The 15,000-nt window shown below is 47.8% G+C and overlaps 2 protein-coding genes across 2 annotated transcripts; both read left to right on the top strand.

Annotated features, from left to right (window-relative positions):
• The first annotated feature begins 7,417 nt into the window (after positions 1 to 7,417).
• Positions 7,418 to 11,044, top strand: LOC134448797 (uncharacterized). The gene is made up of 4 exons (XM_063198456.1): positions 7,418 to 7,522; positions 8,061 to 9,041; positions 9,360 to 9,402; positions 9,681 to 11,044. The coding sequence occupies exons 1-4, from the start codon at positions 7,418 to 7,420 to the stop codon at positions 11,042 to 11,044; spliced, it is 2,493 nt and encodes an 830-aa protein (XP_063054526.1).
• Positions 11,045 to 11,085: 41 nt separating this feature from the next.
• On the top strand, positions 11,086 to 12,012 carry LOC134448796 (integrase/recombinase xerD homolog). The gene has a single exon (XM_063198455.1). The coding sequence runs from the start codon at positions 11,086 to 11,088 to the stop codon at positions 12,010 to 12,012; it is 927 nt and encodes a 308-aa protein (XP_063054525.1).
• The last annotated feature ends 2,988 nt before the right edge of the window (positions 12,013 to 15,000 follow it).

Raw genomic sequence — 15,000 nt, 5'->3', positions numbered from 1 at the left:
GCAAAAGACAGCATAGTTTCAATGAGCAACATAGTTACAATAGATACTCCGGGCAACATCCTACACAGTGCACCTCTAAAAAATTTCTGGACCTCCCTTATTTCAAATTCCTGGCTACGGCCATGAGCGCAGATATTAGTCGAGACCGAGCTCCGATATTGAACCCCAGCTCTGGTTTCTGCCGAGCTGCTGTACGCAGCATAAAGCGCCAGCCCATAATACCATTCATATCAAGGCACATCAGATAAGCCTTCATTGTCCATGTGGAGAGGTGCAGTGATGGGGTAATGTATGCAGCGATGGCTTGGATGGACACAGCTTGATCAGTATTCATATCAAACATAAAAACCGAGAGCAGAGCCTGGCCTCTTCGCCAAAACAGACGTGCTTATTGTTCTGCAACTCTGTATCGCCATGACGAGGAGGGGATCATCTGAATGGGTCGGAGCACCATCTTCGACTGAGACACTGATATGAGTGGAAAACAAAAACACCAGCAGGGGTGTGTTGATGCCGTTTTTGTGTTTTAGACTAAAAAAAGGGTGCCATTTTCAACAGGGAGGGAAATGTTCTAGTGATTCTCAAAGTGTTGTCTGGGGACCACTGGTCGTCTGCGACACTGCTCAGGTGGTCTGTGAGGATATTTCTAATTTTCCAGGGCAAGCTAGCAGCAGTAGGCTACATTTGCAACATTATTACAAAGCTAAATATACTGTAGCTGAAGTCATATTTTTATCACAATAAGACAGCAAGTGACCCGCATCAAAATTAGCAGTGTCAAATTAGCAGTGTCAAATTAGCACCCGTCAACTGTCGAATTTAGTTGACAGGTGGTCCCTGAACATTTTTGGGCAGACAAAGTGGTCCTCAGTCTGAAACGGTTTGAGAAACTGTTCTACCACACCACACCACACTCGCCCACACAGACAACAACCATGTGCTCCTTCTCTGCAATAAATACCCGTGAAAGCAAGTGTCATCACAAAACAAAAGAATGGGTGGAGGTGGGCAGGGGAGTGAGGGGCCATTTAGATAAGACATGAATACCAGATGCACAAAGATGCACAGCAACACACACAAGGGCTTCCAGAGATAAACCAGAATGTGGCATTTGCCCAAAACCTTCCTGTGTTTTTTCGAAAGTCTTTTCTTAAAGCGCATGTTACAGCACAACCCCACCTCCCCCACCTCCCACAAAAAAAAATAGGCCTCACTGAACATGCACCAACCAGACTGCACAGCAAAGATCTATAAATAAAACCCGGTGAGATAAAACAAGGTCATGTAGGTGATGATGAGGCATTTAGATAGTGCCACAGTTGAGAATTCACTCGCCTGGAGGCTCTAAGCGGTTATTAGCACATCTAAACTAGCAGGGTAATTACATTTCTCTGCCCCTCCTTCCCTCCCAAATCGTGCAGCCATGCACACCGCCTCTCCACCCCTTCACTCACCCCTTCCTCTGCCCTGCACTTCTCTTCATTCCCTTTGTATATACTCTGACACATCAGCCATTATCTCTGATAATAACACGCTGGCTGCCTAGTGTCCTTCCGGTTCCAAAGAGGGCAAAGTACTGTACGATATACAGTGTGCTAACATTAGCCACCATGCTCATTTACACTTTCATTTCATTAGCGCTGGCAGCTAAACATTAGCCGTTTTTATTCGGTAGGCTAATGTGCTCAAGTAGGGGGAAGTAACAAAGATAGATGGAGCAGGAATGGAAAAGAGGAATAAAGCGGCAGCGTGATGATGGTGGAGAGGGGAGCTGGCGATAAGTGACTGGAGCCAGGGCCGGTTCTACTTTTTGGTGCCTAGGCCTTTTTGAGGAAAGACATTGGCATCTGTAAGCGTGGTGTCACATATCTGATCGAGAACCACTGATCTACCTACATATGGCCTGAGTGCCCATGAATAGTCATTATCATTGTAAAACGTAATGCTTAATTTCGCTTAATATTCCAATTCCGTGGAACTGGGTGCCCCCAGGACATTTGGAGCCCTAGACAGCCGCCTTGTCTGCCTGTGCCTAGCGCTGGCCCTGACTGGAGGGGAAAGGGGGAGGAAAGCAAAATTACACAAACCCAGAGAGGAAAGAGAGGATAGCATGACTGAATATAACCAACGACAGAAGAAAGAAAAACATTTGGAGAGTGTATATTAAGAGCAAATGGGAAAAGGGAGGTATACATAAACTGAAAAAGAGAGAGGTAGATAAGAGGAGGAGGATGGTGGTGATGGTGGTGGGGGTGATAAATGGAAGAGGCAGAGTTGGGAGAGAAAGGAGAGTTGGTTTCAGAAATAACTGAAGCATTTATTTAGAAAGACAGCTAGTGTGAAATAATAGCTCACATATCACAAATCACAGATTTGTGTCAGTGGAAAGTATTAAAAACTGTCATCTGGAATTATATATACGTAGATTATATAATTTTAAATGGAAATATAGGCCTATAAACAACACCAAATAGAGACCTCTTGGGTTTCCAAAGAAGACCAAAAAGTAGCCTGGATTAGTCTTCGGTAACATAAGTAATTATTGATTAATACCTTCATAAATACCAATAACAGTGTCTATCTTTTGCACGATAATGTGGCATAACAGTTTATAGTTTTGCAATTTCCTAAATACAGTACGTTCAGCCTCGGCAAAGCTGTTGCTATTTCCCATTTACACCTGAGTGTCTGAATAAATCTTATATTGGATAATTTGGCAAACCACTGTGCTTATTACAGCAATCCGTGAAAATTGTAACCCTGCCAAAGCATTAGCTCCTCTTCTGTGTAATAAAGCAGATGATCATTTTGAGATTTTTTGTGTTATATTCAAACCAAAACAACATTAGCAGATTTATAGATTATGACCCTTTGCAGGCACATGACAGACAGCAACGCATCGACCAGTATTGAATTTGGCAGTTAATCAGAAAAACACAAGAAAACATGAAACCGAAAATCAAAACAGTGTGTCTGTGTGTACGTGTGTGTAGTACGGAAATGCATCCTCACAGGAAGACCTCTTTCCCGACAGATGGATGGCTGTGTTGGGTGCAGCAAATCAATTAACCCAGGTAGACCTATTTGGCTCAGACGAGGCACCAGAGATGTGCAGGGTTGACTCAAAGGGTTGTCGTCAGGGCCGGATTAACACACAGGCTAGATATGGCTGCAGCCTAGTGGCCCCCATCTGCCAGGCCAAAAGGGAAAAATTGCAGAGCAAGATGCAATATTGAAAAAATCATCTTGTCATGTGCAGTTGGTAAACATGTTATCCTTAATTCCTTGCTCGTAATTATGACGCTGTCTTTGTAAATGTGTTGCAAAATTTCCCGTCTGGGGGAGCCACAGCAACCTGTATCTTAAGGGGCCCCAAGCCATCTTAATCCAGCCCTGATTGTCGGGTGTTCAAAACAAAAATGGATTGGTCAGATGATTTGATGTCCAGGCGTGTGGCACAAGAGGCCATTCAAACAATTAGGGCAAGTGTAACGGAGGCCAACTAGCGGTGTGGCGTGGACCGTTAGTAAACCTCCCTCCCGAAGCCTCAATGCAGTGTGGTGGCGTTGGGCTATCCGACCGGCCCTTTATCTCAGCTCGCTCGTACTGTGACTCCCATTCCCAAAAGGATGTAGTTGACAAGGTGGCAGGTTGGCGGCGCAGAGATGGATGAACTTTGTTGTGACTTACCAGGGCAACCGGAGGGAGAAGAAAGAGTTGCACAGAGATGCTGAATATACTTCAAGGAAACTGTATTAACCCGCTAAGACACGGCGTTATACATTTTCTGTTACCGGAATGCCAATGACAATGAAGTCGTAGTGCATTACTAAAGGCCTTGCGTTATGTCATAATAGTGTAGTACGATAGTCAACTTTTCAATGACTATTACAGTGTTCTACTGGTGGGACGACATGCATTAGGGGGCTACAAAGCTGAAAATAAAGAAAGCCAAAGACAAAGTGAACAAACGTTACAGGACGTTTGAAATTTGAAACACTGATGATGGGCTAGAGTCCTGGGGCCTCATTTATCAAGCGTTCTTAGGCACAGATCTGTGCGTAAAGCGTGCGTGCGATCATTCCTGAGCAAAGTATGGGATTTATGAACATGTACTTGAACGTAGAAATGTGCCTAAATCTATGCACACCTCTGACCATGCGTGCGAGTGGAAGAAACACGAAATTGCGAATAATATTGACCGTGCAAGGTACAGTTTGCTTTGAATGACAATGGAGTATGACAGTTTGCTTTTTTACAGTGTTTTCGTCCATGTGTGCCTCCTTCTTTTACTTATTTTGAAACACTGTCCTCCTCCTGTCGAAAGCACCTCCACTTCTGCCGCGGAAATGTTTCTATCTCCACACTTCCCGCCAGCGCTTCGACTGGCGCGTGTGTCCGCGTGTGTCCAAACAGGGTGGCGCCTTCGAATTAACATGGCATTTAAATATATTTTAATACCATATATGATTACTTGGAGGCGTTTCGGGGTGCAAATTACCCCGAAGGCGCGCGTGCACAGTGATTTGGAAGGTGTGGGATTTATCATGCAGACGTGTGCGTAGGAACAGCCAACGCACGTTTCATAAATCCCGATTTTTCTGTACTTGCGAACATTCTAAATTTCACTCGTAAGACACACTTTAGAGGACATTCTACGAACTGATGATAAATGAGACCCCTGAAATGTGTGTTATTCTGAATTGCATCCTTTCCTGTCTGCACACTGTTCTACCTCTGATTGTTGGAAACTGCTGTTGGTCAAAAATTGCTTACATGGTTGGCTGCTTATCTTGCCCCTTCTCCCAACAAGAATGTTTGTGAATGTGATGGAGTGCCATCACTAGGGTTGTTCTTCTAACTAACATCCCAATGAGCCTTGCTCTTTGGTGTAGCGGTCAGAGCCCCAGTTTACTACTCCAGAAGGTCTGGGTTCAAGTCCCAGCTGGGTAACTCTACTCCCCTTCGCTACAGTGAACAACAAAACTGTATAGTATACCAAGCAGGAGAAAAAGAGGGAGGGGAAGGGAGAGGATAGGACACGAGGGCATACAGGGGAAGTGTGCCATATAAAACGTTGCTGAGTTCCTCTTTCTGTTCCACTTGTGAATTAATGAATGATACATTATTACCTCCGCCAAGGAGGTTATGTTTTCGGTCACATTACTTTTTCTGTCTGTTTGTTTGTCAGCAGGATAACTCAATAATTTGGATTTGGATGAAACTCGGTAGAGTTGTTGGAAATGACCCAAGCAACGAGTGATTAAATTCCGAATCAGGAACCGGAACCGGGACCTTTTTAAAGATTCTCCACCATTGCTAGCCTAGAAATCTAGACGCCCCTAGTGAACTCAAATTGAATTTTAAAGTTGATTAATTGTTTCAGTTTATTATTCACCTTCACAGTCAAGTCATTGACAGAGATGAGTGGTGACTCACTTGCAGACTGATGGCCCCAAACCAGCATTGCAGAACAAACTGGCCATAGGCCTACAAAAATCTGAAGTAAGCAGACATAATCACGTTTGTATCGACTGCTGGCACTCTGGGATTAAAAAAAATGTTTTATGAAAGTGTAAATTTTTAGGTAGGCACATCAATTGACAACCTCAAAAATTGCTGAGCGTTGCTTTGAAGTGATCAAATCAGTTGCTCTTTTATATTTGATGACCACTTGCACGTCACTTGATATTCAGCCATTCAGCTTGATTGATACGACACTAAAACATTTTATTCAAGGGATCCTTGGTAGAGCATCATGATGAACACCGAATCCACGGCTGGTGACAGCAACCCTCTATCAGGGCAGCACCAGCAATGGCAGCAAATGTCATACCTACTTAAAGGACGGGGATCGCTGATAGATGGCCTTAGCCTTGTCAAGGCAGTTATCATCATATTGGCTACAGTGTGATGAAGGCACATACAGGATCATAAGGATCATGCTCAAGTCAATGTCAATGTCTGTTAATAATGTTTCTGTCAGAACCATTGTAGTCAAGAACCAGAGACGTTTCTGAATGAAATTTCTTTATTGTAAATTATGAATTACATTTGGCGGTATAGCTCTGTTCGGAAGAACCCCCCTATTTCCATGTGCACCTTGGAGAAGCACAATTCCCAGTTTAGGGAATTTTCACCCCAGCAGGACAGGGAGAGATACAGTAGATATCCCCCCATGAACAGCGAGCGACGTGACAAGAGAACATGTAACATCATACACAACAAGGTGGAGCAGGGGAGGCAGTGGGTATCAAAAACCGAGCAGCATACGGTTGAGAGGAAGTGGGTAGAATTTAAAAGGCGTGCCGAAGCTGTGTGGCCAATGAAGTCAAGTCAAGTCAAGTCGGTTTTATCGTCTATTTCTTTACATGCGCTGGTCATACAAAGAATTTAAATTACGTTTCTTACTTTCCCATGCAGACAGACATAGACTCTAGACTCTAGACTCTCAATCGCTAGGGAAGAAAGATTATCAGCTGAGGGGATACACCTGAATCAATTTCAAATGGATGAGAGATGAAGGGGAGGGCGGCAAGCTTCTTGACTACCATGGCCTGGTCAGAACTAACGTTAACACTTTAATTTCTGTCAGAAATAAGTTTTTTTTTTTAAATAACAATAATTGATGGTGTACTTACTTGACCTTGTTATGTTTGAGTAATCAGCAAGCCTAATGTCATTTGTTCATCGTTTCCTCTTGGTTATTAGTGGCCTGTGTTGCCTACTTAACCAATACTACTATGAATCTTTTAGAACAGTGGTTCCCAACATATGGGTCGGGACCCAACCTATGGGTCGCCAAAGATCCACGGGGGGTTGCGAAGCCCTCTTGAGTTTAAGGGGTTTCATTTTAATACCATATGTAGCCCATGTTGAATAAATGACAAATGCATAGAAGCAACAAAATTTAAGTGCTACATTAAACATTTATTCTGTTTTTGAACAAAGACGAATTGAGGAATAAAATGATAACTAAAATGAGTTTTCGGAGGAGACAGAGCGTATCGAGTGACTTCCTCTCATGCGGGCGCTGGGTCACCAAAGCTTACAATAGTAAAAACATGGGTCCCTGAAGAAAAAGGTTGGGAACCACTGTTTTAGAAGACCTTAAAAATACAGTTACTCTGCGTGTGTTGAGAAATGTAAGCTATAGCGTTAAGTTCTGCCAGAAAGGCGAGACGGTATATCTCTCGTCGTCATCGATTAATTATCCAATCTCTACTCTCGATTTGGGGTTTCCCCGTCACGTCACTAGTTTGCCGCTTCCTGTAGCCAATAGGATGTCTGTGCGTTTCTTTAAATATCCTCTGTCTGCTTCCGCTCTTTGCTACCCAGAGTATGCCGATGCAGACGTTGTTCTCGCTTGCTATCCTCTTAAAAGCAAACTTCCAACTTTCATCCGCTGCTCGCCGTCATGTCGGGCGGCGCAGACTCACCTCGAGACGACGACTCGTCGTCTCAGCACGAAGACGACTTCGTGCCCCCATCCCAGCCGGCCCTTCGGAAGAGCGCCCGCCTGGTGCGTCCAGAAACTAAGTACATTCGACATGACATAAACGCGGATATGCGCATTTAGACAGCAATGCATCCTGGATGAAAATGCTGCATGACGGTTAGATTTCCTGTCAAACTTCGAAATTTCGTCGACGTTGCGTTGACGAGGTGACATGTCACATGGTGTAAAACTATCGCGGGATGAATGCGGCTGCAGTCAGATCTTGCAACCTCTGCAGTTGCTTATCCCCTTCAACGCTCGTCGGCGGACTGCCTCCGAGGTCACGCGCCCATGAACTGGTTGGTCAACAACTCACTCACGTGTGTATATGGGTCTTGTCTCACACCTCTACACAAGTTTGCGCAGGTCCCCACTTCAGCTCCTCCTCACTGCCTGTCCCCCCACTCCTCACACGTGGTGTGTTAGTAGAGCAAACCGGTGCGAGCTCATCGTCTCGTTCATATTTGTGGCCGACTGCAAATGCGCTGTATTTAATAACACCCACATCGTGACAACAAGTTCTCGCTGAGTGCCTTGCGCAACGTCGACGCTCGCAACAAAGTCGTATGCGCTTACTGGCTGGTCCTCTCTGCCATCCGAAAACATCTCGGCGGCCCTCACCGCGGCTGGTATCCAAACCGAAGACGGCCTCAGTAGGGCTGAAATCGTCAGCCTCGCCAACTCCGCCTTGGGAAACCCGGAAGCGGCCGGCATCCCCGCCGTCGATCCCGTGACCAACCCCGCTGTCACCGCAGGCCCCGCCTCGCAGGCCAACCCAACTCCACGGCAGTCTGGGAAAAGGAAGGCCAAGGCAAAGCACACCACCCAACCCAGGGGTAGAGGCCGCCCCGCCGCGGCTGCCCTGGCCGCCCAGCGCGCCGCTCAGCCGGCCGTCGCCGAGAGTCCCATCTTCGAGGCTCTTCAATCCCTCAACAAGACCGTGCAAGGCTTCGATTCAAGGCTCAAGTCCCTCGAAGTACGCGGCGAACACACCCCTGCCTCTACGAGTACAGCTGCCACGGATGCTTCAACCCCACTCCTTTCCCCCTTGCCCCTTCCACTCCCTCCCCTCCTTCACCCACCCCCTTCTCGCGCAGCACCACCCGTCGCCACCCCGGTCCCCACACCGGCTTTTTCCCTGGCATCAGCTCAGCCTGCGCCTCTCCAAGGAAGAAGCTTCATTGCGCAAGCCGCCGCGTCCATATCGCCGGCAGTACGCGCCAACATTCTGAACGGTAAGGACACTAACCTCGCCTCCCTGCTGCTGCCCGCCTCTCCCATCGACCGCCAGCTGGTCAACTGCGGCGACGTCTCCGTCATTCTGAAAACCTCAGACCCACGCCTACTGAAGAACTTATCGTTTGGAGAATTCGTGGTTGCTTTCGGAGTATTTCGCGATGTCCTCTGTGGCGCGTATCCAGAGCGCCGCGCCGAGCTAGATAGCTACCTGGCTATGCTCGCAGATTTCCATCTCCGGTACGGCGGAACTTTGTTCTATGAGTACCACAAATCCTTCGCGGCCAAAGCCGCCTCGTACGGACTGGTCAGTTGTGGACACAGAGCTGCTCATCCGCCATTTCAGCGGCCAACGCATCCTGGCATGTAACATCTGTTCATCGCACGGCCACTCGGCGGATCTGTGCCCCAGAACGGTCTTTAGCATCCCCGCGGGCCGCGCCACCACGCCCAAATCAGCCACCACAAAATCCTCTACCAACGATGCCCGGTCTCCAAAGCCCGTAAGGCCGACTAAAGACAGGCTGGGTCGTCCCATCTCCTACTTCAACGGCCAACCAATCTGCAATAACTTTAACGAAGCCGTCTGTACTCACACTAACTGTATATTTTCTCATGTTTGCAGCTTTTGCAGGGACCCACACCCGAGGAGTGTCTGCCCCCGCCGGGTCGGCCTTCGACGGGATTCTTTCAAAAAATTCTAAAAAGTCACCCCTCTACCCCCATCTCCGTCCCCTCCCTCTCTCGCCTCCTAGCCACTCACCCTGACTCCATTTTTACCGATTATCTCCTGACGGGCTTATCCCAAGGGTTCCGCGTGGGTGTCTCCTCCCCACTGACCACCTCCTATGTGGCGCGGAATCTTAGGTCCGCGCTGGCGGAACCTGACATTGTAACCGAGCTCCTGTCCAATTGAATAAAGGTTATGTTGTCGGTCCATTCTCAGCTCCCCCGTTTGCTCCTTTCCGCGTTAATTCCCTGGGCGTAGCCACTCGCAAATATTCAGGGAAGAAAAGGTTGATTTTCGACATGTCGTCCCCACACTCCGATTCCCGGGCTAGCGTTAACGAGATGATCCCCCTCGAACCGTTTTCCCTGCACTACGCTACGGTCGACCACGCCATAAAGCTTATCAAAGTAGCGGGGAGGGGCGCGCACTTAGCGAAGGCAGACATCACCGATGCGTTCAAAACGATGCCCATTCACCCCTCCGACTGGCCGCTCTTCTGCGTAAAATGGCAGTCCGCATTCTATTTCGCCGTCAGACTCACATTCGGGTGCCGCAGCAGTCCACGTATCTTCAACAATCTCTCCGAAGCACTATGCTGGATTTTGTTGAACGTATGCAAACTGCCGTTCGTCCTCCATCTTCTTGATGACTTCCTCCTTATCGATTTCCCCTCAAAACCAAATTCCACGGTTTTAGACACGTTGCGCTCAGTATTTCACGAAGTCGGGGTCCCACTGTCACCCGAGAAGACACTGGGACCATGCACATCCCTGGAGTTCCTAGGCATCGTGCTCGATTCCGTCGCCATGAAAGCTTCTCTCCCCCAAGAAAAGCTTTCTCTCATTTGCGATATTTGCGCTGGACTAACCGCCGACACAGTCATGACAAAAAGGGATCTCCTCTCCCTCCTCGGCCACCTCAATTTCGCCATTCGTATTATCCCGCACGGCCGCTCGTTCATCTCCCGTGTCCTAGATGTGGCCCACTCTGTCCCGGAATTAACAGACTCCGTCGCACTAGACCAGGGATGCCACTCAGATTTACGCTTCTGGCTGAAACTTCTAGGAAATTGGAATGGTATCTCCTTCTTCTACAACGATTCCACCGAGTCGTCCTCCTCCCTTGGGTTATTTACCGATGCGGCCCCGTCGGTCGGTTTCGGTGGATTCCACAAGGGAGAGTGGTTCGCTGACAGTTGGCCGGACGATTTCCTCGAGTTCACCGACGGGTCCGAGTCCTCTGCGCTTTTTGAAATGTATCCTATCGTCGTCGCGTGCGTCCTCTGGGGCTCCAGTTGGTGCAGAAAGCGCATTGTGTTCTACTGCGACAATGAAGCCGTAGTGGCAATTATCAACAAAGGTCGCTCTAAATGCCCCAAACTGATGGCGCTAGTGAGGCGTTTAACCTGGCAATCTGTTATGGGCAATTTTGTATTTTCAGCTGCTCATGTCCCTGGCCACTCTAATGTCATAGCTGACGCTCTCTCTCGCTTTCATTTGCAGGAATTCCGCAGACTATGCCCATCGGCCAGCTCGACCCCTCTCCGCTGCCCGAGTTTCTCGGAACTCGTCCTGTACTAGGTCCCCCCCTCTCGTCGCTGTCCGCGTCAGCACGGGGCTATATGGCGAGGAGTCTAGCTAAATCGACGCTCAAGTGCTATGCGTCCGCCTGGTCCATGTTCACTACTTTTTGTAGCGCCTACCTCCTCTCCCCCCTCCCGGCGCAGGTCTCCACTATTTGCGCCTTTATAGTCTATTGCTTCGATACTCGCCATCTCCAACCCGCCTCTATCCACAAATTGCTCTCCGGTGTCCAATTCTACGCTAGGATTAACAACCCAGACACTCAGAGTTTTTTCTCTAACCCGTCTATCAAGCTTTTACTGAAAGGTATCGCTAAATCCTGCCCCACCTCCCCCGACTCTCGTCTTCCCATCACCCTTCCTATTCTTCACCAGTTGGTATCTACAGTGAGGCGCGGCTATATTTCACCTTATCTGGATAAATTATTGGAGACAGTCTTCCTCACCGCTTTCTACGGTTTCATGCGCTGTGGCGAATTCACTTCACCCTCTCCCCTGTTTAACCCATCCGTCGACCTCACACTTTCTGATTTAACTTTCTCCCCCTCTCACTTCTCCATATTTCTGAAGCACTCAAAATCCGACTCTCTCTGTCACGGCACCACCGTCTATATTTCCAAGTTGCACGGGGTTTTCTGTCCATTTTCCTCGATGGTGGAGTTTATTAAACTTCGCCACGACAGGTCCCTTTCTTCCCCCCTATTCCTCCTGCCCGACGGCGCGCCTATGTGCCGTCAATGGTTCTGCTGCCACCTGGCCGCGGTTCTGCGACGGTGCAATCTCCCACCAGCGAAATACACGGCTCACTCATTTAGGATCGGCGCGGCTACTACCGCCGCACACAGGGGCATCTCTACATCTGCTATCAAACTCCTGGGAAGATGGTCGTCGGAGGCCTACGCTTCCTACATCCGCCCATCTCGCCACCAAGTCCTAGATGCCCAGCGCGCCATCGCCTCCACGTAAGGTACGGCGACACGTCAGGTAACGCGCTATCGTAGCCACGTCTATTCCCCGGGGCAGTTAAGGCACTCATTCGTATTAAATGTTCGACCCGGTTCCGTACTTAATACATTGAAGATCACGTTATTGTTTTTGCCTATCCTGGCGCCTTTCAAACCATCGACAGATCTATTGCTAACTCACGTATCTGACCGTTACTATTCTCCATCTATCGCCATCCACATATGTGGTGGCGGCGGCTTTTCCTTCTCTCTCACTCTCTCTCTCTCGCTCCCCGTACCTACTCCTTTACCAGTCACCGTTGTTTATATATAGATATACTCGATGTCTCTCTAATTTCTCTCTAATTCCCCTGGTTGCCCAGCAATGATTATTCTCGCTCCGCTTGCACCCGTGCCCAGTCAGTTATGTTTTGGTCCTTGCTTCCACGCCCTTTACGCAGCGCACATCGGCGTAGCATCTAATGTATAGCTTACACATTATATATATATTCTATTTATATATATTAGAACATTATGCTGTGCTGCGTCCCCGTTGACATGCCCTGTAGGCTACTCCCTCTCTTCACGGTCTTTCCTGTACCAACTTGCATGTGTCCTATGGGTTCTCGCATAGACTCGCACAGGAATGTCGCTCGTCAGGGGCTCGTCGCCGTTCCCCTCCGGTAGGCATTTTATCCGCACCTACTCTGATTGCATTAATAAGCAGTAAAATTAATACATCGTTCGGTTAAAGTATTGCCTGCCCGGCGTCCCAGTTCGCAGTCTACAAAGCCCGCAGTACGCGGCCAATTAAGCCCGGTGACCCGGTACACCGTCACCTAAGCCCGGTAACCCGGTGCGCAGTCAACGAAGCCCGGTAAACTGTCAACAGAGCCGGCGACTCGGTACGTAACCAGCAAGCCCGGTGACCCGGTAAGCAGTCAACGAAGCCCGGCGCCCTGAGCCCAGTGACTCAGATTTCACGAGTAAATTGGTCGCCCAATTCGCCCATGCCGGTATGTCTTTTTTGTTTGTTCCACTATTCATATGATATTTCTATCGCCCTAGCCGGTTTGCTCGGCGCCTCAGTGTGCACTGCGCTATCCGCACGGGTTTACGGTGCAAATCCATTTGTCAGTTTTACGCAAGCCGTACCAACGCATTCAATTCATTTTCAATGAAATGCGGCATATCGTCGTTACCGGACTCGCAATGCATGTTGGGATTCCGGCACGGCGAGCGTGGGTCCGGTGGCACGTCAAAAAGTTGAGCTCTCCTGAAAGTTATGCAAATTAGCAGCGGCTGACGGACTGCGTTACCCAATGACTGTTGATTACATGAAGATGTCCCATGATACCTGTGGTCATCACGAAGGTGCATTTCCCTCGGTAAAAGCAGATTTTTTACATCTGTCGAACTTTTGGATGTACAAAATATAGACTACAAGCATGTATGTTGCATGTGCTTATGATGCCTGGGTTCAAATGATTATGTTCGATTTCGACCATAAGCATAACAAGACGAGGCCAAGCTGTGTGTGAAAAAAACTCATGTGCCGAATTCGGTAAGAGCATTTTGAACTGTAATTTAGGGGCATTTGGTTTGCTATATCGATAAAAACGGCTAGAAATGTAGATTGATATACTTCCTGTATATAACTCCCGGGCCACGCGAGCTGGGGCATCCAGTACGTCGAGCTGCGATAACATAACGTTATAATGGATCTCTAGCCTTACTCTCTCATCCGTGAACGGAAGTTCGCGCTGCCATCTTTATCGTTGCCATTATTGTCACTTCTTTTTTTCTCCTTCTTCCCATAGATCTTGACAGTCCCAGCCTGGGTAAGTACCAACCGCTCATGTTCCTCTATTCACTTGTTTCGTATTCCCTCATTTTGGGGGCGGGCTTTCGCCCCTGCCTTTCCCATGGCAGGTAATGCGCTCGTATACTTATACGTATATCCTTTAGGATCAGACCATTCTCCAAAACCTGGTGAGTACGTTACATTATACAAACTATCTTTGGGGGTAGGCTTCGCCCCTGCCTTATACATCGGCAGGATATGCGCCCCCCTTTACAGAAAAAAATCCAAGGCAGGCCGGGGGCCTACGCCAAAGAGAATTACTGTCTTCCATGTCATTAATAAATAACATTTATTGCATTTTGTCTATCGAGTCTTTTGTGGTAGAAATGTAAGCTATAGCGTTAAGTTCTGCCAGAAAGGCGAGACGGTATATCTCTCGTCGTCATCGATTAATTATCCAATCTCTACTCTCGATTTGGGGTTTCCCTGTCACGTCACTAGTTTGCCGCTTCCTGTAGCCAATAGGATGTCTGTGCGTTTCTTTAAATATCCTCTGTCTGCTTCCGCTCTTTGCTACCCAGAGTACGCCGATGCAGACGCCCACCTCCACCCCGGCAACCGCCGCTCCTGATGTCCCGGTCCACTCTAACCTCCTTCCATAGCCCTCTCCGCAAGCCGCCGTCACCAGTTGGTCCCTGTCCTGTGGTGGGGGGGTAGGCTTCGCCCCTGCCTTATACATCGCAGGATATGCACCCCCCTTTACAGAAAAAAAATCCAAGGCAGGCCGGGGGCCTACGCCAAAGAGAATTACTGTCTTCCATGTCATTAATAAATAACCTTTATTGCATTTTGTCTATCGAGTCTTTTGTGGTAGAACTGCTATGCATTTGAATGCTTGCTCTAGAACCTTAAATAACCTACATTCCAGGAAAAGGTTCTCTGGGTAATACCCATAGTTCATAAATATCAATATCAATATAGATATTATTTATATAGCACATTATCATACATACAGTAGCTGTCATTCAAAGTGCTAAAAAGTAAAAACAGAGAAGTGAGAAGAAAAAATATATTGTAAAAAGTATTATAGATAGTAGATAACTAACTATCATCAAAGGCATCTTCGGTCTCTTAAACCCAATATAGCAGGATAGGAATATTTGATGCAAATCTTCACTCCAAATGAGAAATAATGAAGCACAAAAT

This window comes from Engraulis encrasicolus, chromosome 5 (assembly GCF_034702125.1).
Source record: "Engraulis encrasicolus isolate BLACKSEA-1 chromosome 5, IST_EnEncr_1.0, whole genome shotgun sequence".
NCBI lineage: Eukaryota > Metazoa > Chordata > Actinopteri > Clupeiformes > Engraulidae > Engraulis > Engraulis encrasicolus.
The sequence above is the reverse complement of the archived record's forward strand: the minus strand, read 5'-3'. Positions and strand labels throughout refer to the sequence as shown.